Genomic DNA, 21,776 nt, shown 5'->3' with positions numbered 1-21,776 from the left:
CCAGAAAACTCATCCCTCTGCTTTTATTGCATTCTGCTTTGTTCTTTTATTTTCAAATGTTCCTTATATCGGACAACCAGGTCCAGATGTGTCCCTGCCTTTGAGTTTTTGTTCTTATTTCAGATTAAGCACTGTTAAGCTCAATCTTGATTAAAATGCAGTTTAGTTATATTTATTTGATTTTGAAGTCTAATTCAATGTTTTTTTCATTCATTCCTTTTCCAGACGAAAGAGGAGGAACTTCAACAAACAGGCGACAGAGGTCCTGAATGAGTACTTCTACTCCCATCTCAGTAACCCCTACCCCAGTGAGGAGGCCAAAGAGGAACTGGCCAAGAAATGCAGCATCACAGTGTCACAGGTAACCGGATTTAACTGAATCATACAATTCAAATGAATAGGAAACTATCTCACGGAACCAAGGCCGGCAGGATCTTACATTTGATTTAATATGGGTTTCGGTTATATTTCCTCCTGAGACACTCATTTGTTTCTCCTATGAACATAATGAGATGATATCCAGTTCAGGTAGAAAATATATCACCAGCCTTAAACCCTATAAGCAAGTGGAGAAATACAGAATGAGAAATAGTGGTTGAATTGAACATATTCATGGTTTAACATCAGTCTAAAGCTTTCTAACTTTGGCTGTGGTTTAACACTGAAATGGTGCTGGAACTAATATGCTGTAAAAATACAATCACACAGTTTTTCCAGGAGGAGGGTTGGGGTCTTTTGTGCATTACTTCCTGGTAAAAGATTAAATTAATTAAAAGCCTGACAGAGGCCGAGTCACTGAAGTTAAACGGTTTCTTTGTGATTGTGTCCACCCCTGTGTATGAGCAGGTTTGTGTAGTGTCAGTATCTCTCTATGTATTTGTGTCTGAAACTGTCTTGGGAGTTGGACTTTAAAAATCTTTGTTCTTTTCACCAGCGCTTGATATTGTGTATTAAAAGAACATGCAATGAGCTTGTAAATTCATCTTATTGAATATAATAGCTAAGTGTTGCTGTGGTTGCGGTGATCTGGCCACTGTGCTCTACAGTATCTTGTGGGAGTCAGCTGATAATAAGTGTAATTAGTAATGAACAACTTTACATTATACACACAACTAACTTGATACCAAACCTTTTTTTTGCGTGTATGATAACCAGATAACCAGATAATCTGATAATAACAGACAGTGACCTCCAGATAGACTGATGACCATTTAGAGAAAAACACTTTCTGTCACAATATGGGTGGGGAAAAAAATTCCTACATTCATCATTTCATTTGAAAGGGTAAAAGAAAATCCAAGTTCAACTTGAAATAACTGTTAGATATCTGTTGGTATCGTCCACATTTAAAAAACATACAACATACGACAGATAAATTATGCAACAGGTCCTCTGATGCATTTTCAAAAAGCCAAAGTTTTCCGGATGCTGGCTGTTTTGAGTTTATTACCCTAAGAAAACTCAAATACCTGCCCTCGGTCTGTCTTTTGTTGGTTTGCATTGCACAGATAAAAGCGTAACTTTATTCTCATTCTCATTCATCTTGTCCCTGATATCTCAACAGGTGTCGAACTGGTTCGGGAACAAGAGAATCCGATACAAGAAAAACATCGGCAAATTCCAGGAAGAGGCCAACATGTACGCAGCCCGGACCGCGGTCAGCGCCACCAGTGTGTCGGCCCAAGGCAGCCAGGCCAACTCGCCATCAACTCCCAACTCAGCAGGTGAGCGTCAAACAATCTGCTACCTCACCAGAACCAGTACAGATCGAAGAATCATTGAAGATTTATTTTTAGAAGCAGAAGACAATCTTCTTATATTTGAGGCACACATCTCAAGAATTCAGTCTCTGGTGCTGTCAGACTAACAGAGAGCCCCTCTCCTCCTTTACTAACCCAGTAATATGATACGGCTCTCTCGCTTCTTCTTATTCCATGTTTTCTCCGCCTTTGCTGTCTGCCTGTTTTCTTTCTCTCTCTCTTTCTTTCCTTTTCTCCCTCCCTCTGTTATTGACCTCTCGTTCTTGCGGACGCTAATTTTTCCTGCCTCTTGTCCGGTTGACCTCGTGCATGCCATTAAGCTGCTCGGAGGGCAAGCGCAGTCTTTTGTCATATAGCGACTTTCGCAACTGTATTGGATTAGGACCGGGTGTTGAAATCAAGTTACGCGATGGTCTCTTTACATCTGGGGAGCTGGGGTCCATTAAAGGACGACGACTATTCTTTGGGTCTTCCTGCAGATCAATTATTACTTCCTTAATGAAACACTCGCAGCATGGACATTTAACAACCATGTAATCAATAAGCCTTGTTTGAACCGGACTTAAACAGTTTTATGATGATTTTCTGTCTCGTGGTTCTTGTTGGCTGTTTTTTTTCTTTTGAATTATGGTTCGGTGATATTTGAATGTGCACCCACTGCATTTGTAGCGAGCAGGTTTTGCAGGGAAAAACCTGTTTCACGATGCCTGCCGCCCGCCCGAACTAACCCACTTAATGCACTTTTGCTGATGCATGATCATTTTAACTCCTTTTCCTTCCCTCTATTTTCTGTCCCTCTATTTTCTTCCCTGCTTCTCTCCTCTCCTTCCTCTCCTCTCCTCTCCCCTCTTTCTTGTCCTCCTCTGCCTCTGTCTATTCTCAGGTTCTGCTGGCTCTTTTAACATGTCAAACTCCGGAGACTTGTTCATGAGTGTGCAGTCCCTCAATGGGGACTCGTACCAAGGGGGGCAGGTTGGGGCCAACATACAATCCCAGGTAGGCGCCTCTATGAGTCTAGTGACTGAAAGCTCACTTCTTATTTCCTTCCACCGCTGACCGGTCTGTAAGTGTGGACGCACGCACTAACTTGCCCTACGCAGTCAGACAGAGGTTACTCGTAGCCCGGAGCTTTGCATTAATGTCGAAAGCCATTGTCAACCCACAGACGACTGCAGACAGTTTTGGAAACGGTGCAACACTCATCAATGCTCCTGACAAGAGTTCACATAGCCACTGGTGCACTGTCGCTCCCTGACCTTGCCCCAGTGGACAGCGATGACCAAATCCAGTGTTCCTGAGCGTTATAACTCTGGTCGTAGATGAAGGAATCGCCACCCGAAGTTATGTTTTCATTTAGTTTTAGTGCTGCCGGCATCCTTTCTTTTATCCCGCCATCCCCCCTTTTCTATTCAGATCAGCTCTCCCAATGCTTTAGGTCGCTCATGAATATGCAAGAAAGACAATGATGAAGACTACAGGGGGTAAAGAGGTCTTCGGGGTTGACTTTAAATTATTGAATCTCATGTTAGTTTAAAAGGATTATTTTTCCAATCATGGCCGCACTCCCAGAGGAGAACAATTAAGAGAAGGAAAAAATAAAAGAGAAAGTAGATCTTTGACTAAATTAGCCTCGCGAGGAGAGTCTTCTGATTGGTTGTAATATTCCGTACAGCAGTGCAATGTGTTTTCATGCTTCTCCTCCAGCTTCCTTCAGAGTGAACATCCGAGTGGCTGTGCATTCCAATTAAAGAACTTTTATTATGAAATTATTCAAAATGTATTGATAGATAGATAGATAGATAGATAGATAGATAGATAGATAGATAGATAGATAGATAGATAGATAGATAGATAGATAGATAGATAGATAGATAGATAGATAGATAGATAGATAGATAGATAGATAGATAGATAGATAGATAGATAGATAGATAGATAGATAGATAGATAGATAGATAGATAGATAGATAGATAGATAGATAGATAGATAGATAGATAGATAGATAGATAGATAGATAGATAGATAGATAGATAGATAGATAGATACATAGATAGATACATAGATACATAGATAGATAGATTCATAGATAGATAGATAGATAGATACATACATACATACATACATACATACATACATACATACATACATACATACATACATACATACATACATACATACATACATACATACATACATACATACATACATACATACATACATACATACATACATACATACATACATACATACATACATACATACATACATACATACATACATACATACATACATACATACATACATACATACATACATACATACATACATACATACATACATACATACATACATACATACATACATACATACATACATACATACATACATACATACATACATACATACATACATACATACATACATACATACATACATACATCGATAGACAGATAGACAGATAGACACATAGACTCATAGACACATAGACACATAGATGGATAGATATTTAGATCAATATTTAGATGAGTAGATTGATCTATAGATAGATGTATAGATAGATAGATAGATAGATCGATTAGATCGATTGGTCAGTCCTTTTGCTCCAGTGCATATTCCCAGCTGTTAGTTCTTGTCATGCTTCTCGTATTTGTGTCCTTTTGTGATGTCTGTTATCGTGCTTGTAGTAGCAGCCAAACCCTTCTGATTCACCGTTTGTAACCTTTTCTTGTTTATGGTACCCTTTCACTATCAGACTGACCTTTCCTTTGTGCATGGCTGTCTTTGTTATCCAGAGCTTTTTGTCTGACCGGGCCTTTTGTCTGTGTGTCCCTGCTGTTCCAGGTGGATACCCTTCGCCATGTTATCAGCCAGACCGGCGGATACAGTGACAGCCTCGCAGCCAGCCAGATGTACAGTCCACAGGGCATCAACGTAAGACCTGTAAACAATCTCATTCTGTCTTCTTCTTCTTCTTCTTTGCGATGATTCCCCGGTTGCCGGATGTGTATAATATTGTGTCACTCTGTGTGTGTACCCTGGGATGCCACTTAGCAGAGTTTGTCGGGTTTGGGCTGTTGTCCAGTCGTCTCCCCCTCCGTGTGCTCCAGCGTTGCCCTAGGTGGCGAGCAACGAGGCAGCTACCAGGCTGAGTAGCTGGACTCGCTCCGAGTCTGTCGGAGGACATTAGCGTTTGCGCGGCACCTGCAGTCGACAGGAACAAGGACACAGGTGTCATCCTCCCTCCCGATGCTGCTCTCACATTGGCACCATAGCACGGGGTCATACCTCTCATACCCCTCTGCCAAAAAAAAAAAAAAATGGCTTCACAAGAAAGAAAAAGTTCTCAGTGTCTAATTCTTAAAATAACTCTTTAGCTTGTCAAAGGCCGGGCACGGTTTTCTGGGTCCCTTGGCCGGGCTGGGCAGGGCGGGACAGGCGACACTGGAGGCGGTGAGCTCGCATGTAGATCCACAGCGACAGGCCGCGCCGGGCTGAACAGAATCAATACGACAGTCACAGGGACAGAAAGAGCGCGGCTTTGGGCTAACAGTCCAAGCACATTGGTCAGATCATTCATCCACAGGAACAGCGACACTGACAGCCAAGCCTGCAACACCCCCCTGTGCTAAAATAAGAACGGACGCACCAAGCCAGTTAAAAACATGCAACAGGCTCCACTGACTGGAGATGAAGGTGTGGGAGGCTTTGTGTCCCTGTGTTGGATATTGGGGAAGCAGATGGAAAATTATCAATGAGCAAACAAGAACAACATAGGTGTTTATGTATTGAATTAACAACATTATGAATCAATTACGAGTTTCGAGAACCAGTTTCCCTTTCATGTATTTATTTTACATTGGGGTCATAGAACAAAGCATTTGATTTCCAGACAAAAAATACACCCTGTGGTTGTTTTACAAAACTATTGCTCCAGATGTCATCATGAAGACTTTTAACCCCTTTCTTATGTTGTTCCTCTTTTTCAAACTATACCGTATCTTCTCACACAATCTGAAAATAAACCAGAGCTAAAATGTCACTCAGTAGAGCAGATGCCTCCGCCAAGGCTTAACACTCCACTTATGAAACCACATTTGTATTATTATTATCTGCCCTCCTTCTTCCTTGGGTCAGGCCTCACCCTCCCACAAAATTATATTAAAATAGGTTCAGCTGTTTTTGCGTCATCCTGCTAACTAACACACGTACAAATACAAAATTACACAATAGATGTTATTTCCATATTCTTAAATTAGAACGCACAGCTGCAACCTGTGCAGCTGGGCAAATATTTTGGTTTTCCTGCAAACCCAATGTAATGCTGTTTTCATTCTCATGGTTTTTACGACTCCTTTAGGATCAAGCAAATGATAATGAGGCTAAAGAATTTCCCACATATCAGTTTAAACATAAATCTTCTTAAATTGTTCTGAGTTTTATAATTAAACTGAAAATAGCTACGGCCACAACAAGCTATAATGTAACTCACAGTGCAGAAAAATATATCAGAAATTTAAATATTAGTGTGTGATGTGTTCTAAAAATACTTAAAGTTATTGTTCTCCTACTGAGTTTGACAGTTTATTGTGAAATAGATTTTTTTTAATTTCAGATTAAATTTGATATAAATAATAAAAATAGTATTGTAGAAACATACAGTACAGGGAATATTGTAGTATGATGATGTGAGGCTCTTTTAGTGCTTTTATAATAATAGCACACTTAAAGCACAAATTGCAAGGAGCTGCATTTAGTGCATTCATTGAGCGCACATGATATTTGTTTCTTTCTAAGAACTACTGACTGAACTCTCGTCATTCACCTCTCGTTCTTGATCACCGAACAGCAATTACACCCCTCAAATTGCTGGTGGGTGTTGCCTCTCCCCGAGACGAGAAATGTTTGAATAAGAATAAGATGACAGACGTCTTTACGCAAAATAACAGGGTTTGGAAATAAGGGGCTGCCAGAGCACATTCCCAGCTCTCACTAATAGCGTGGAAATTGCAATTAATGTCCGTAATGGTCTTTAGTCGAGCTTTTATCATGATTTGAGAGGGCTTCCATTTTAAAGAGCTACTTTTTATTGTGATAATTTATTCTTTTGTCAAGCATCTCAGGGGTATATTCTGAGATATATGAAAGGTCCCTGTAGTCTGTGTCTCATCTCTCCTTTTTAGCTCACATTATTATTATTTCAGCTGTTTGGAGGGAGAAATGAGGGAAGTGGCGCAAGCACTTTATTTATTTTTTTTTATGAAGAGTCTCATAGAAAAGAGTTGGCAGTTTTTACAGTTGACTTTTAGATTAGCTGTTGGACATCACTGCATGCATTTCAAATTAGGACTCATGTTGTCTTGATTTATAAAATGTACAGTATATATATATTTTATATGTGTATGTATGTCTGCCTTCATGAACAGACTGTAGATGCACATACTGGCTGCAGTATATGTCATAACCTCCTCCATGCTAGTGTGTGGGAGATGGGCCAAACCAAAAAAGTCAAAGTGTACGTCGAAATTCATTTTTCTCAAAGATGAATTCTGTCATTTTACATAGTTCTCCTCACACTGATGTATGTCCAAGTAGAATACTATTTTCTCCAGTATGTTAGGTTTTTGTTTGATATTATAAAAATGGGCAGAATCCTCATGATTGACGGACAGACTGACGATAGCGATTCATCACCCGATCGCTACAGCGCGGACTCTGGCTCTAAATGCACAAGATGGTGGCGTTCCTATTCACAGCATTTCAGCTTCATTTCTGTATAGTGGGAGGAAGACAACCACGTTCATTATGATGAAGGAATATCAGGACTCATTGATATTTTTAGTGTTTTTTGGGGGAAATGTTATATTAGACTTTGGTTGCACAAGCAACACTTGAATTGATTATTCTGTCTTTTCATATAATTTGTTGTGTGTTATCATTGAAGATATGAGCATTTTTTATCTGACTGTATTTCTATTAAATGATATATTTCTCATCTCATTTCCACAGACAAATGGCGGCTGGCAAGATGCTCCGACTCCTTCGTCAGTGACATCGCCCACAGAAGGACCCGGGAGCGTTCATTCGGATACTTCCAACTGAATATATCCATCTCCACAACTCATCCACAAGAAAGAACCAACAAACATGGACTGACCTTGCTATTCACAGTGTTAAACAAAGGAATTCACATCTCAATGTTTGGAGAGTTGCTGTGAAAACCTAACAAAAAAACAAACAAATAATATTTCCTCTGCTTAGAACGTTGGACATTTGGGATACAAACAAAAAGTTTCACAATAAAAAGGAAAACAATGCCGCAGACAACGGAGACATTTGTACAGATTTCACATTATATTCAGAGGGCTGGGGTTACGTCTTCACTCGTAATGTTTTCATTATGATGAAATGATATGATTAAGTAATGAAAATCAAATCATTGATTTTAACTGAAAATACTTCATTCTACCTCTCAGCCACTTAAAAAAAAAAAAAGGAGAAAAAATTGTCAGTGACCATTATTTGTTTTGTAAAATGAAACTTTTGTCTTTGCAAGCAAGGGGCACATCTTCTTACTTACATTTTGTTGTCTCTCACCTATTCTATGGTACGCCATTTAGACTTAAATATTGCTCAGTTGTTTACAATGTGTGCTTGATAAAAAAAGTATGTTCATCTTCCCCTCTGTCTCCGACGAGTCAAAGCAGACATCTTACCTCTAAGGTAACCCTGTGAAGTATGTTATCTGTAAAACAATAAAGAAATACTTGTCATCAATTGGACAAGCTTGACATCATTCATTAAGACGGAGGATATATCAGCTTAAAACGAATTACTTTACACGCTGTTGGTTTTGGTTCTGCAGCATCTTGGTAGAATGGCAATCGCAATGAGAAAAGGAGGATTTTTTTTATTTTTCACTTGAATCCATCATTGTTTTCCCCCGTCACCGCTGCAGTAGAAACGTTTCTGACGATGCCAAACTGCTGACGTAACCAAAACAAAACCGTCAAGAGAAGTCAGTTTGAATATATAATTTCCTCACATGTATACACCGTCATCTATTCATCTTTTCGTTCAAATCACCATCTTCTTCAATTTACCCTTTGGTGCTACGATCAAGTGAACAATGCCGACCCACTGAGAGAAGTTTCACCTTCTGCACTGAAGACAGTCTGTCACGGACGTCTGTAACTGAGTTTGTGGTTCAGCCCAGGAAGTCATTATGTTGAGAGAGTTTTACTCGTTGCTTGCTCAGTGGATCTTCACTCCTGAATCTGCAGCGCAGGTCCGGAGATGCTCAGAGCTTTGCAGCCGCCGATCATCGCCGTGCAAGAAACATCTGGACACACCTGTTCCGCTGAGGACACGCTGATGATAAGATAATGTTGTGTTTCCCCCTTTTTTTGTTGAATTGTGTCCTCTTCCTAGCGCTAATTTACCCATGAATCAGTATATTACTCTGCCTGGTACTGCTTTAGTCACCCGAGAACTGACGCCAAAACAAATGTAGACACGTTGCTTGTCTCACTACTATCAGGCTGATTTTTTTTCAGTGTCAGACATTTATGGAGATTGTAAATGTTAACCATTTAGCACTAAAGAAGGGGCGAGTCATTATGTGGGATGATGTGTTTTCTGAGCAGTCTAACATTGTTTATAGACACTTTTTTATGTTGTGTGGCCTACTTGTTTTTGTATTCTGTTGTTTTTTTTAATTGTTATGCTTAATGTTGGCTATTACTTTTTGCTTTCTTACTCTCGTGAATTAGCTCATGAACTTTCAACATGTGTTTATGTGCACCATTGTGCTTGACTTGCTTTGTTGGAAAGGGTTTTCAACACATTAAAAACTATATGTCATACAGCGAGACCGCACATCAGCAGTTTTTTATTGTCGGGGTTTACGAGAGAGCAAAGACTCAGCGTTACGTAAACTCAACGGGTGGCGTGACGGCGATCACGGTCACTGTAGTGATAACTAAAGGTCACCAAAGGTCAGTGGCTGCCAACAGACATCCCCTCTTTTACATTTTCGTCCCTCACATACTGGCTCCTGTCCAGCAAAGTAGTGTATATGTCAAACATCCATGCACAACTCGTGATTCAGTAAGGTGCACACTTTAGTCATCAATTAATATATTTTGAAAATAGTTCCTTTTCCGAGCACATTGTGTACTTCAAAAAGCTTGTCAGTATTATCAGTAAGTGTATACCTTTTCTAAGTCTAATGGGACAGGGGCACTTTAGGGGCCAATCAGATTTCAGTTTGGGCCATTGCCCTCTGGCCCCAACTCTGGATCCGCCCCTGATGTACACATTGTTAAAATCCGGATTAGGAAACATTAAGGACATGGCTTTTCAACAACATCGCCATCAAAAACAAATCACAAGAAAAACAGAGTCATTCAGTTATTTTGTTGATGTAGAGAAGCAAACATATAACACTTACATGTTTTTTTACTTTCAAAATTAGAGCTAAATTTAGGATTTACTGTTTCGGTAGTATTTCATTTTGCCACCAAATAAATCTACATTATCTACCTAAACCACCTCTGTCTGCAATGGAGGCTGTTTCTTTACATATTCTGAATACTTTTATTAAGTAAAAAATTCTGCAACACATGACCAGTGTTACAAAATACCCACACTTAATAATTTCAACTAAAATGATACATAGTAAAGCATACAACTTAAATTAAATAAATCTACACCAAACTAAACACATTCATATATATTAGAGCCGTAAATGTTCCTGATTTGTTTTCATCATAATGGAAATTTTTGAAAATGTTGGTTACGTAATCTCTGAATTTAAGAAAGTGTAAAAAAAACAACAATCCTGGATGTACCAAAATTGAATGGGTTCTTTCCCGACCGGTACCGCATCATTCCCCTGTGAGTACTGGTGGCAGCAAGATGGTGCATATTCTTGGTAATGAAGGAACATGTCACCCAGTGTGTCAGTGTGGCTCAGTGGTGTGTTTTGGTTTTTGATCAACAATGGAGATCCATCCGACACAGAGGAATAATTATTGATACAAAGAGGAGAAAAGAAAGAAAGATATGACAATTTTATTTGGATTAATTTGGATTTGCCCATATTTTTTAAGCATTTTTCCTTCCGAAAGATCCCAATCTGATAGAGAAGGAGACGAGTGTCCTTGTGAGTCTCTCCCTTCAAATACCGCAAACAACACCGCTGACATTATCTGGCGAGACAGTTGCATGTCTGACAGAATTACTTTCATGGCAACTGAATATTCATAATTGGCCAAACAACAGGGACGAGGGTGTAAGGCAGCAGTTGGCGGTAAAGTCTGTGGACGGTCACAGGCCTTGACTGTTGAGCGAGTGTGAAATGCCAACGCCAGACTGCTCCCCCCTGCACCCCGAGGGCAGCGAAAAGAGCCAGGCGGCTCTCTCCAGCAGAGACGGCATCAAAAACAATCTGACAGGACTTCATCTGAAAACCTCTTCTGCCCTGTGCGGCACTGCTCGGCGATGATCGGGCCTGCTGCACTATCATGCGAAACACAAGCTTTTGAAATAAGTTGTACGGGGAATGATGGCTATGGTAGTTTAAAATCACCGAGTGTGGTCATAACACCTCCTCATTCCTCTGAGGTGATGGCACTGTGCAGGCTTATTGAAATCTAATGTTGCTGTTGACATCTGCCTCCCCAGCTGTCATTGTACCACTGTTTGTAATTACAGCTGCCGTGGAGGAGCACGGGGGGGGGGGCCCAGACACCTTGTCTCCCCCTCTCAACAGAGCCCGGCACACTGCTCTAATGTGCAGTGACACGACAGCCCGGACCCTGCTGCTGCTGCTGCTGCTGCCAGACCAACGCACTGACCACACCAGTCCCTGGGTGGCTCATCCAGAATTCACTTGTTCACACACTGTCAAACAAACACAGATTTTAATGTGCAAGTGAGACTGGGTGTGGCATCTCGTACATGACAGGCCAGCGAGTCTCTGTGTCTCTGGTTTTGAAAAGCAGCACGAGACAACGATTGAGAAGGGAGTCAAAAAAAACATTAAACATCCAAGTGAGCTGATATGACTTCACAAGAACAAAAGCAGTGCACAGGAGGGCCAGAAGTGTTTGCTTCTCTCCACTAGATGGCGATGTTAACATATTTGTTAAAAACCTTCAGCTCACCCACATGATAAAGATGGCATTTAAATTAAAGAGGAACTTATTGCCTACAGGGAATTTTGCGATTGCAGCAAAGCAAACTTTAATTTGCATATAAGGGAAAGTAGTGCGGTTCTGTTCAGATTTTTCAATCACAGCATAATAAAAACTCTAAAAACATTTTTTTTGATCCACCGTTTGACATCACAACTTTCTTTACTTTACTTTCCTGTATCTTTCCGTGTTTTTGAGTTTGTGTTTCTGATAATGATGATGGATCTTATAAGTTCCTGTCTTTCAAAAACATAGCTGAACGTGATGACTGAATGATGTCTGTAAAAATGAATGCAGTTTAAAATTACATAAAAGCTACCTTTTCTCTGAGACATATTTGCAAGCAAGTGTTGAGCATAGATTTATATTTCACATAGGTCCAACAACACATATCAAGTTCTCAAATAAGATGTGTCGTTTTTAAGGTAGCATCAATTATCCTTAGTGGGCCCCAGGAATCCATTAAGTTAAGATGGGGGCGGCTATGTGCAGAGTATAAAGGTGCAGAGGGATGAGTTTGCGTAAAGTAATTAAATTATGTTTGTAAAATATGTATTAAAGAAATCATTACTGATTACAATTGTTACACAGAATTAAAAAAGCACAATTTAATTAATTTAACTAATTCCAGGCTGACCACTTAAGTGTTATTCCATTTTATTTTTCTTTATGTTTTGTGTGTGTTGTATATATACATATTTGCGTTGAGTCTTCCTATCATTTCCCATGAGTAAGTCTTGGCGATATTGTTTTATTGTTTCATTTTGAATATTAAATGCCTCTATCGTTACCTCTACTAAATTTTTGAATGCATTTGTTTCCTCTGTTATAGTTAACATAGCGAGTTTGGGCATTTTTAACCAATTTCACAAGATAATTCATGGACCTTGATGAAAAAGAATCAGGCGTGTTTAGGAGGCTGATGTTTATGAGTGTGAGAGACCTGTAAGAGCCATTCGAGTTCACACTATGTTTTTACTTCTTGCTTGATTTTTAAAGCTTTTCTCCAGATTCTCTCCCATCCCCAGGGAATGATTCTTGGATCTTGACATATTTAGAGAACTGATATTTATTAAGTATGTGCAATTTGGTGAAGATCCAAATAATAATCTGGATCCGGTGAATTTAAATGTGGTTTCATAAGAGGACTGTTGGGCCTTTATTGTTTATGGCACCTATGTAGTTGGTTTAAAATAAATCTAATCTTCAAAGGGATGGTTAAGTGCTGTGTTAGAGCGCCCCCAGTGGACGCAGAAGTTGTACTGAACGCCATGAGAACACGATGCTCCTCCTCTTTCACCGAACTGTGCCAACTCCTTCCTCTCCTTCCATCGCTTTTCCTGTGGCAAGAGCCTTTCTGTTGTGTCGGCGGAAAACAACATGGCAGACCTCCCTGTCCAATCCGAGGGAGGAAGCGGCGGGATCGTGGTAATTCAATTCATTAAGCAGATGCAATTTGCTGCACATGTGTCCGACTACTGCGCAGACAGAAGTTTACTTGTTGGTAGTGGAGGCGCAGGTTTTTTTCTTTTTTGGTTGCGCAACTTTACGCAGCGTGTGGATGCTCTGGATTTGGAGTATCGTGCTGTTTAGCCACTTTTGCGCAATAAAATAACTCAGTTTGATGTTATGTCTGCATCTGCCCCCCCCCCCTCAGATTAGCGATGACTGGCCAGGCTACAGTTTAGACCTGTTCAGCTATCCGGCTCACTACTCCGGGGATTTAGACTGTGTCATCATTCCACATGGCGTCATTATGGACAGGTACAAGCCACGCTACACTGCAAAAAGAATCTCTACTTATCAAACCAAACCCTGTCTCTGCTTTCCAGATGTTTCTGCTTCTTGTTTTTGAGCGAAGTTGTGGGCAGATTTATGGGATGTAAAGTGTTCCAGACTCGATGGTGTGGTTTAAACCCTCATAACTGTGGTTTTCCTCTGTAAAACTATTAAAATCACTGCAAAGCTTTATCAACCCCACAATACAAACAACATCTCACACACAGATGATTATAAAACATTATGAGAGCTCTGACACACTGTCCCATGTAATGAATGTAATTATGATAGTAGAACATTTATAGAAATTATCGTGTAAAGCAGATTCAATCATGATCTCTATCAAATTACTCAGTGAAAGACAATATTGAAACTCAATCAAGTGCGGTACAGGGCTTGGTGTCAACACTGGAATATATAATACTGTTAATATTCATACTATAGTGACCTGTCAGGATCTGACAGATGTTAGTAAAATCACATATGATCAAATCCAATACACTGAGCATTACAATGCATTACAAGGCTTGGTGATACGGACAAAATCGACATACATTTTCTGATCAGTTGATATTGATAATTGTCACCATTAAATGTCAAATCACAGAAGATTGGGATATTAAACTCTACTTTATGAGAAAAGAATGATTAAAAACTTGATAAACAGCAAAACATGGTACAAATGTATTGTGTGATACCTCCTCACTCTGCTTACACAATGCACGAGAATTTCATCGATATATAAATTGAACCTTTGTTATGCTATTAATGATTAATAGTAATAATTAGAAAATTCCTCCCTAGAAATTTTTAATGTATGCAGCGTGCTCCAGAGACTGTTTCATTTTGAGGCACCTCTGTAGTTGAGAGAGAGAGAGAGAGAGAGAGAGAGAGAGAGAGAAAGAGATACTGAGCGGGTCTATTGGCCTGCTGGAAAAGGTGAAATCTTTCATCTTTGCAACTGTCTAAGACATCAAATATTCCTCTGATCTATAACCCACTGTCACTTTCCTTTGACCCCCATAAAAAAAAAAACATAGTTTTTCAGGAATTTACAAGCGAACCGTTTGGCAAAAGTCTTATAAAATAGAACCGTCGAAATTCGGAGGAAGAACAACTAAGAATAATACTAATAAAAATAAGAAGAAGAAGTATGGAGAAAAATAATATTTGTGCAATCCATTGTATTACTGCACATTCTGAGTAGACTTGCAAAAAAGGTCAAATCTACTCAGAATCATTCCCTAGGCTTACATTACGGTGTAAAACAACACCGAATATTCAAATAATATTATTTTATTGCAAGTGGAATTTTGCCCTGCAGCAGTGGTAATAAGTAATTCCTCAGCTGTTTTTAGTAAAAGTAAAAATGAAAATAAAAATAAATAATATAAACCAGCATTGTTCACCAAACTTCATTGAAATGTCTGTATGGGAGTATTTTTGAGATGCCATGTGTAACTGACATATAATCAGACAAACAACACACAGGGGGGACAACATTTATTGTCCTGGACTGACCGAGCACAGTTAAAAGATGACATTTCTTATTTCTCCTTGTTCACAGGACAGAGCGCCTCGCTCGAAACATCATGGACGACCTGGGAGACCATGACACTGTGGTGCTGTGTGTGCTCAAAGGAGGCTACCAGTTCTGTGCTGACCTGGTGGACAGGATCACGGCCCTCAGCCGCAACTCCAACCGCTCAATCCCAATGAGGGTCCACTTCATCCGACTCAAGAGCTACCTGGTGAGCACTCAGTCACTGTAGCTGCTTTCATACATGCACTGAACTCTGAACAATCTCCTGGAATTATCTGTAGTGGCTGTATGTGAGAACGTTAATGTCTGCGTCAGACTTTCTCAAAAAGTTCACGTCTGAAAAGGGCTCATAAATCCCATGACTTGGTCAGAAGATGTGCGACTTATATTTTATACAACATAATGATAGTGCTTTCTTTGTGTTACTTTGCCCCACATTGGCAGTCATGATGTGGCCAACGCAGCCACAGCGAAGGAGAAAAGTACCACAGACTTTGAAATGTGCACCCTATCAATAGTATCTGATTATCATGTGCCTGTATAATACACTTTGACCTGAAATGCATAATTTCCTTCATGGTAAAGGATGATTCGCATAAACGTTTTAACCTTTTCGAAAGTTAAATAATGAAGTTTCATCATGTAATGAGTTTAACATCTGGAGGAGATGATGTTTTTAAGTTGGAAACACTTACATCTGGAATGTGTCTACATGTTTCTGTACTTTGAATTGCTGCAACTGTGTCAAACACATTTAGACATTAAGGAGTAAATTAACATGTTTCTCTTGGATGATCGTTTTCACAGAACGACCAGTCAACAGAGGATCTTCACATAGTTGGAGCAGAGGACTTGTCTTTTTTAGCTGGAAAGGTAATAATCTTCTTGTCTCCATCACTGGAAACAACAACACGTAGTCCAATAAAACATCATCATGAGCTTCTTATCATTAAAACAAACACACACATACACACACACTCATAAATGGCTCAGAGATGGAGGGTACAGATAGATGGCGACCTCAAGAGGGCAGCCTTCCCTCTGATCTGCCAGCCCCCCTCTCACCGCTGATGACAATGGTTCTGTGCTTCCTCAGAGGAGCTGAAAGACAGTTCCTGACCAACCCAGCGGTGATCAGATACCAAACGCCCTCATATAATTGTTTATAACTTCTCAAACTTTATCTCAGTGGAGGCAAATTGTAAAATCAGTTTAAATGGTATTATAGGCTCACTGCTCAACTGCTTGTGTTGATATCATCAAATCAAAAGCAAAGATTAAGCAATAATATAATAAATAAACGACAAAAACATAACCTCCTTGGCTTGAAAAAGTGTTGTTTTAGGAAGTTGTTTATTTGTACATTGTGTATACAACAACACCCTTTGCATATAGTACATTTTCCTCTGAGCATGACTGTCACATACAACTGGGCTAGCAGTTTTCAAATGAGATGAGATTTTTCCCGTGTCTCTTCATCAAATGAATACATCAAAACATTATGCAAAACTGCATCAGTGAGAGTGTGTGTATTTGCAGCTTGTTTGCCAAGTGAGCAGTTTTTCCCTCTCCACACATCTGTGTGTACGTGCCTTCATGTTTGTGTCTATGTGTGCGCACTGGAATGAATTACTACTACAGGAGCCATAAGTCAGTGAGTGTATTTCTAGGTAATATAAATCAATAGAAGATACACACGCACACACAAAGTGCTTAGTCAAACACACGCTCACATTAACACAGTAATACGCCCTGTAGCAAGGCGTGGCATAGATGCCTGAAACATGAATAGGATATGAGGCAGGGAGCTTGAGTCATTTTCCACTCAGTATTTTACGTGTTCGTGTGAAATCCCTGAGCTCCCTGTGATGTACAACTAAATTTAGCCGCCTGTTAGGAACCGAATGCTGCAGTGTTTTTCTGGAAGAATTACATTTATTGTGTGACTATATTTAGTTCATGTTAGGCATTTACCTCGCTGCTGTGTAGTCGACAAGACAGTGGCTTTATCTTTCTAGGACTTTGATTTACCAGTACAGCACCCGTCAGGCTCGAGAATAGTCTTTGACGTCGCCAGCAACTTTGTCCCAGGGCTGTATCTCAATTAAAAAAAAAATATCTTTACCATTGTAACAGCAAGTTTACAGTTTAAACTAGAATACCCTTCAGTAGAGACCATACCTCCTCCAAGGCCCGACAGCCGCCCCAAATTTTACACTCTCGTAGATATCAGCTTAAATGTGAAAATGGAATATTGGAAAAGGGTGAACATGTTAAACGCCCTGTCACACAATGTTAAGGGAAGTAAAAGAAAATTCCTGGATCCAAATCCCCACCAAAATTGAATCGGGTCTTCTCTGACCCACAGGGTATCCTTCCATCTATTTTGTGGAAATTAGTTGAGCTATTTGTATAAACAAACGAAGAAGTGAAAACAAAACCTTGTTGGTTGAGGTAATTAGGTGGAGGAATCTGTGACGGTTTAGTTTCTCGAAATGAGCTCATCCCCCCCGACAAAATGGCACTTCCTTGGGTCCTTTAGAAAAACATTCAGGAAGTTTGAAGTTGAGTGGTTGTCAAGGAAATAAAAACACAGACAGACAGAGCTTTACAGTGTTTCCTGCCCTCTTAATAAATCTGTGTGAATAATTGGGACTTAACAAAAGCATGAACGCACGCCTGGATGAATCCATTGTTTGAAAAGTAGAGTAATCTCCATCCAGTTACATACAAGTGAGTTTACCACCACCCGTCTGCCCCGAACTGGAGCGCAGATTACGACTCCTCGTATAAATAGTGCCCAGTTGTCTCCCGTTGATTAGACAAACATTTGGAGAATCTCAGCTATTCCGGTGTGACATTCGACGCAGGACTGAAGGAACACGGGATTCCTCGTCTGGATGAGGCTGATGTTTTTATGAGCTTTGTTCACTTCCCTGGAAATCACTGATATTACATAATGTAATAAAAGCCCTTACTGATAAAGCTCTTGCTATAATAAATCTGGCTCCGTGGATAGCACATGTTTCCTCTTCCTTCCTTTACATATCTCCAAAAATTATCGCAGGATATGTTGATCGGTATTTTAAAAAATAGTTTGCACTCATATTTTTACTTATAAGTACTTGTTATCTATAATATGTGTATTTGAAGTCTACAGACGACACTGAAGCTTTGTTATTTGTTTCTAACCAAGAATAACTGCTTTCTTCTCCTCTCTTCCCCCCCCCAATACACTCTCATAAGAACGTACTGATTGTGGAGGTGAGTCAAACATGTTTTTTTTGCTTCTCTATTTATCCTCTTCAACCAAATGGGCCTATTGTATTTCATGACGTGGTTGCTTATCCAGGTCAAGGGGAGCAATTTAAAGTTAGTTTTTTTTCTTCTTCCTCCTCTCGACCTGAGTTCAACATGAGGAAACTTTTTAATAGGCTGACCTATATTTGGGACATGGTAGCGGTGTTTTTTTTTGTAACAGTATCATGAACCTTCCTTGTTAGCGCAATCATTTAGTCCTGTCGTGGGAAGAGTTGCACTGAGGAGAAGTGGAATTAGTCAGGGCTCAAACATTTGTGAGTATGTTCTTGCGGACACTCAAAAGTAGGTAGCTCTTCCTCGGCCCTCCCACCAAGATTCAATAAAATCAGTTCCTGCTAACAGATAAATAGCAATTTAAACATAACGTCATTGGTGGAGCTTATCACTTTACATCCCTCTTCATTGATTTAATCATGTGAGATCTGATCACTCAAACCACAGACTGGACACATTAGACCACATTCTGTTTCGAGCATAGAGCATATATATATATTGAAATGGTTAAGCTCCATAAAAAAGTCAAATAAATTAATTCGAAGAACGCTGAAACTAAAATAAAACCAAATTTTACGCTGTATCCACTCACTATTGAAAAATGTTAAGGAGTATCCACTCTCCATGTAGGGCAAGTTGACCTACATCCACACATCAAAGGCTGACAAAGCATACTTCTGTGGTTTCACTCCACCACAACATTCACTCCTCACCAGTGCAAGAAGTCAGAGGCGTTTTGTGTCAATCATCAAATGTTGGTTTTAAATTCCCTTTTTTCGTCAGAGGTTAATCTTTTTTTATTGTTTTATTTAGAACACTCATAAATGGTTATGTAATAAATACAGTGTGATCAACTTCCTCCTTTTTTGCAGTTCAGCGTGAGGTGATTCAGTTTCTTGTCAACATTTGCTGCTTTCTCAATCCAGTTTCTCTATCTGTCCCCCACAGGCTATTGTTGGCACCGGAAAGACAATGAAAACTCTCCTGGAGCACGTTGAAGGCTTCAGGCCCAAATTGATCAAAGTAGCAGGGTAAGGCTGTGGCCGGGAAGACATCAGAAAAAAAGGCAGCCTAGTTTCTTGCTTTGTGAATCACTTGAATTCGCCCTCTGGTCTAGACAGAGAAAGAGAGACAAAGAGAGGAGAAGCCATGCAGGTCTTAGGTGCTGCTGTGTTAAAATGAATACGGCCTGTTGATACAAAGCACAACAGGTAGGAGAGGTTATCTTATGATAATGTCTGCTTTTATTTCCCCCAGATTGCTTGTGAAGAGAATGCCCTTCCACTCAGCATGTCTCCCTGACTGTATGTACTTTACCAACCCTTTCATGTGTTTATGAGTCAGTTCCTTTTTCACATTTAAAAGCAATTGTTGCAGCTTGTCAGTCAATGAGTCAGTCGGCTGTGCAAGTACGTGCAATTAATGTCAGTCCTTGTCTATGATTTCAGATGTCGGCTTCGAGATTCCCAATCGTTTCGTGGTCGGCTATGCCTTAGACTACAATGAGTATTTCAGAGACCTCAATGTAAGTCGGTGCCTTTTTGACTCGAGACAACAGTGACTCTGTGAAGCTGCTTTCAGATATGAACCAGTGCAAATTGGGTCCAGACATTTTCGGGAGTTTGTCTTTCACTTATGAAGAACGCAGCAGGAGATTCTTCTTTTCTTTTTATGTCTGTTACATGTTAAAAAACGTCTTCAACACGTCCACTCGCTCTTTATGAATTATCGGGACATTTTATCAGGGGGATAATGGGATGGGTTCTGGAAAATATCTGCAGCAACTGGCTGGGACATTTGTTTTCTCACATACAGACCCTCCAAAAAATGTCAGGAAATTGCATGTCTGAAAGCAGCTTTTCAGAGGAAGAGCTCAAAATGAGTTTCTGAGAGCACTGAATGCCATTACATGCACCAAATTATTATGTGTTTTGTATTGAATGTTGTGGAATTTGCTCTTATTCTCCATTTTTCGTGTTTCTTTCCACCTCAATTTGTAGCATATCTGCGTGATCAGCGAAAGTGCGAAGATGAAATACAAGATTTGAAGCAGGGATCGTAAAAGGAGGCGACTGTTACACAGATGTCATCTCACAGCAAGCTGGGAACATTTTTCTTGGGATGCCATGCACTGGCAGCTGCTATTGTGACATCTGATCTTGAACAACCCTGTTTGTTGTTTTTCTAACACAACATTCCTTCTCTGTAATGTTTAACAGTTTTAACATAGACAAGATTTATCTTTAGCATCTTTATTTTTGACAACCCTGATTCACATGTGAACTGTACATTTCTGCAGCACTGTGACTGTATAGCTCGGTGTTTTCAATGCAAACGCCATGTTAGTCTTACTTCTTTTGGATGCAATCTTAAGGGTTTGATAATCTTGGTGAGTATTAATGTGAAATCTTTTTAGGTCAGTCAGTGATGAGGTAAAACTGTGTGCAGCTTTCTTTCAAAACAAAAGGGAGTTATTGTTTTATAGGAAATAAGTGTTAGAATTTACAGTTTTATTCACTTGTACATTACGTGCGTCAACTACCTCCTTTTTTTGAGGTTTAACATAAAATAAAATAAATTTAACATTTGTGGGTTCTATAAGTGCTTGCCTGATTTTTTTTTCTCTTGCATCCTCTATCCACTCACAAAAATCATTTAGAATTTTTTAGAAATTTAAGTGGTGGTCTAATCAAATTAACGTATTTTATTTTATTGTATCGTGCTGTTTTCAATTTTAAAGTGATGATCATGTTGTTACAGAACACTGGCTTCTTCATACACTCCTTCATTGCCCCTCAGAACTGTAACTTTTTGTTAACTGGTTTGTCATCGTATCTTTCAGAGTTTGAAGGCAAATCCTGAAACATCAGTTTACCAGGGTCAGGTTGAAAAAAAGAAATCTAGGTGACTGAAAATGAAACAGTAAAATGAACAATGGGAAGTTTGCTGTCTTGAGCTCTGTGTACACACGAGACACATGACTGTGTGTCATTTGCTCCACAAAAGCAAGAAAAGCATTTTTTTCTCTTGGCTCAGGGATTTGCGTGGGATCACCGTGACTTGACTATGACCTTTTGACAGAAGTCAGGTCAAAGAATAATGTCTTGATGAAGTCCTCTGAAAGGATTGTTGGATTAGCATTTGGGTAATTAGGTGAATAGTTATATGCTATTACGACATTT

General features: G+C 39.6%; 2 protein-coding genes across 3 annotated transcripts in view; both read left to right on the top strand.

Annotated features, from left to right (window-relative positions):
• Positions 1–8,535, top strand: part of pbx1a (pre-B-cell leukemia homeobox 1a) — a 49,017-nt gene extending 40,482 nt beyond the window's left edge. The window contains exons 5-9 of one of the 2 annotated variants that reach the window (XM_061084508.1): positions 226–361; positions 1,565–1,724; positions 2,644–2,756; positions 4,603–4,692; positions 7,768–8,535. In XM_061084508.1, the coding sequence (XP_060940491.1) occupies positions 226–361; positions 1,565–1,724; positions 2,644–2,756; positions 4,603–4,692; positions 7,768–7,860 (592 nt within the window). In that variant the 3' untranslated portion in view covers positions 7,861–8,535. The remainder of the gene's footprint in view (positions 1–225; positions 362–1,564; positions 1,725–2,643; positions 2,757–4,602; positions 4,693–7,767) is intronic. The other variant, XM_061084507.1, reaches the window with a different exon arrangement.
• A 4,772-nt stretch (positions 8,536–13,307) lies between these two features.
• Positions 13,308–21,132, top strand: prtfdc1b (phosphoribosyl transferase domain containing 1b). The gene is made up of 9 exons (XM_061084576.1): positions 13,308–13,385; positions 13,615–13,721; positions 15,304–15,487; positions 16,087–16,152; positions 18,526–18,543; positions 19,543–19,625; positions 19,852–19,898; positions 20,043–20,119; positions 20,595–21,132. Exons 1-9 carry the CDS (start codon positions 13,338–13,340, stop codon positions 20,640–20,642), a joined length of 678 nt encoding a protein of 225 aa, XP_060940559.1. The 5' UTR covers positions 13,308–13,337; the 3' UTR covers positions 20,643–21,132.
• The last annotated feature ends 644 nt before the right edge of the window (positions 21,133–21,776 follow it).

The sequence above is a fragment of the Limanda limanda genome, chromosome 13, assembly GCF_963576545.1.
Source record: "Limanda limanda chromosome 13, fLimLim1.1, whole genome shotgun sequence".
In the NCBI taxonomy this organism is placed as follows: Eukaryota; Metazoa; Chordata; class Actinopteri; order Pleuronectiformes; family Pleuronectidae; genus Limanda; species Limanda limanda.
Note: the sequence above shows the minus strand (reverse complement) of the source record. Positions and strands in the feature narration are given on the sequence as shown.

Bases quoted from the DNA above. Each gene is read 5' to 3' on its own strand.
- prtfdc1b (XM_061084576.1), top strand. From the start codon at position 13,338: ATGGCAGACCTCCCTGTCCAATCCGAGGGAGGAAGCGGCGGGATCGTG. The intron at 19,626-19,851 runs GTAAGGCTGTGG...TATTTCCCCCAG, and splicing joins AAATTGATCAAAGTAGCAGG to ATTGCTTGTGAAGAGAATGC. The intron at 19,899-20,042 runs GTATGTACTTTA...CTATGATTTCAG, and splicing joins CTCAGCATGTCTCCCTGACT to ATGTCGGCTTCGAGATTCCC.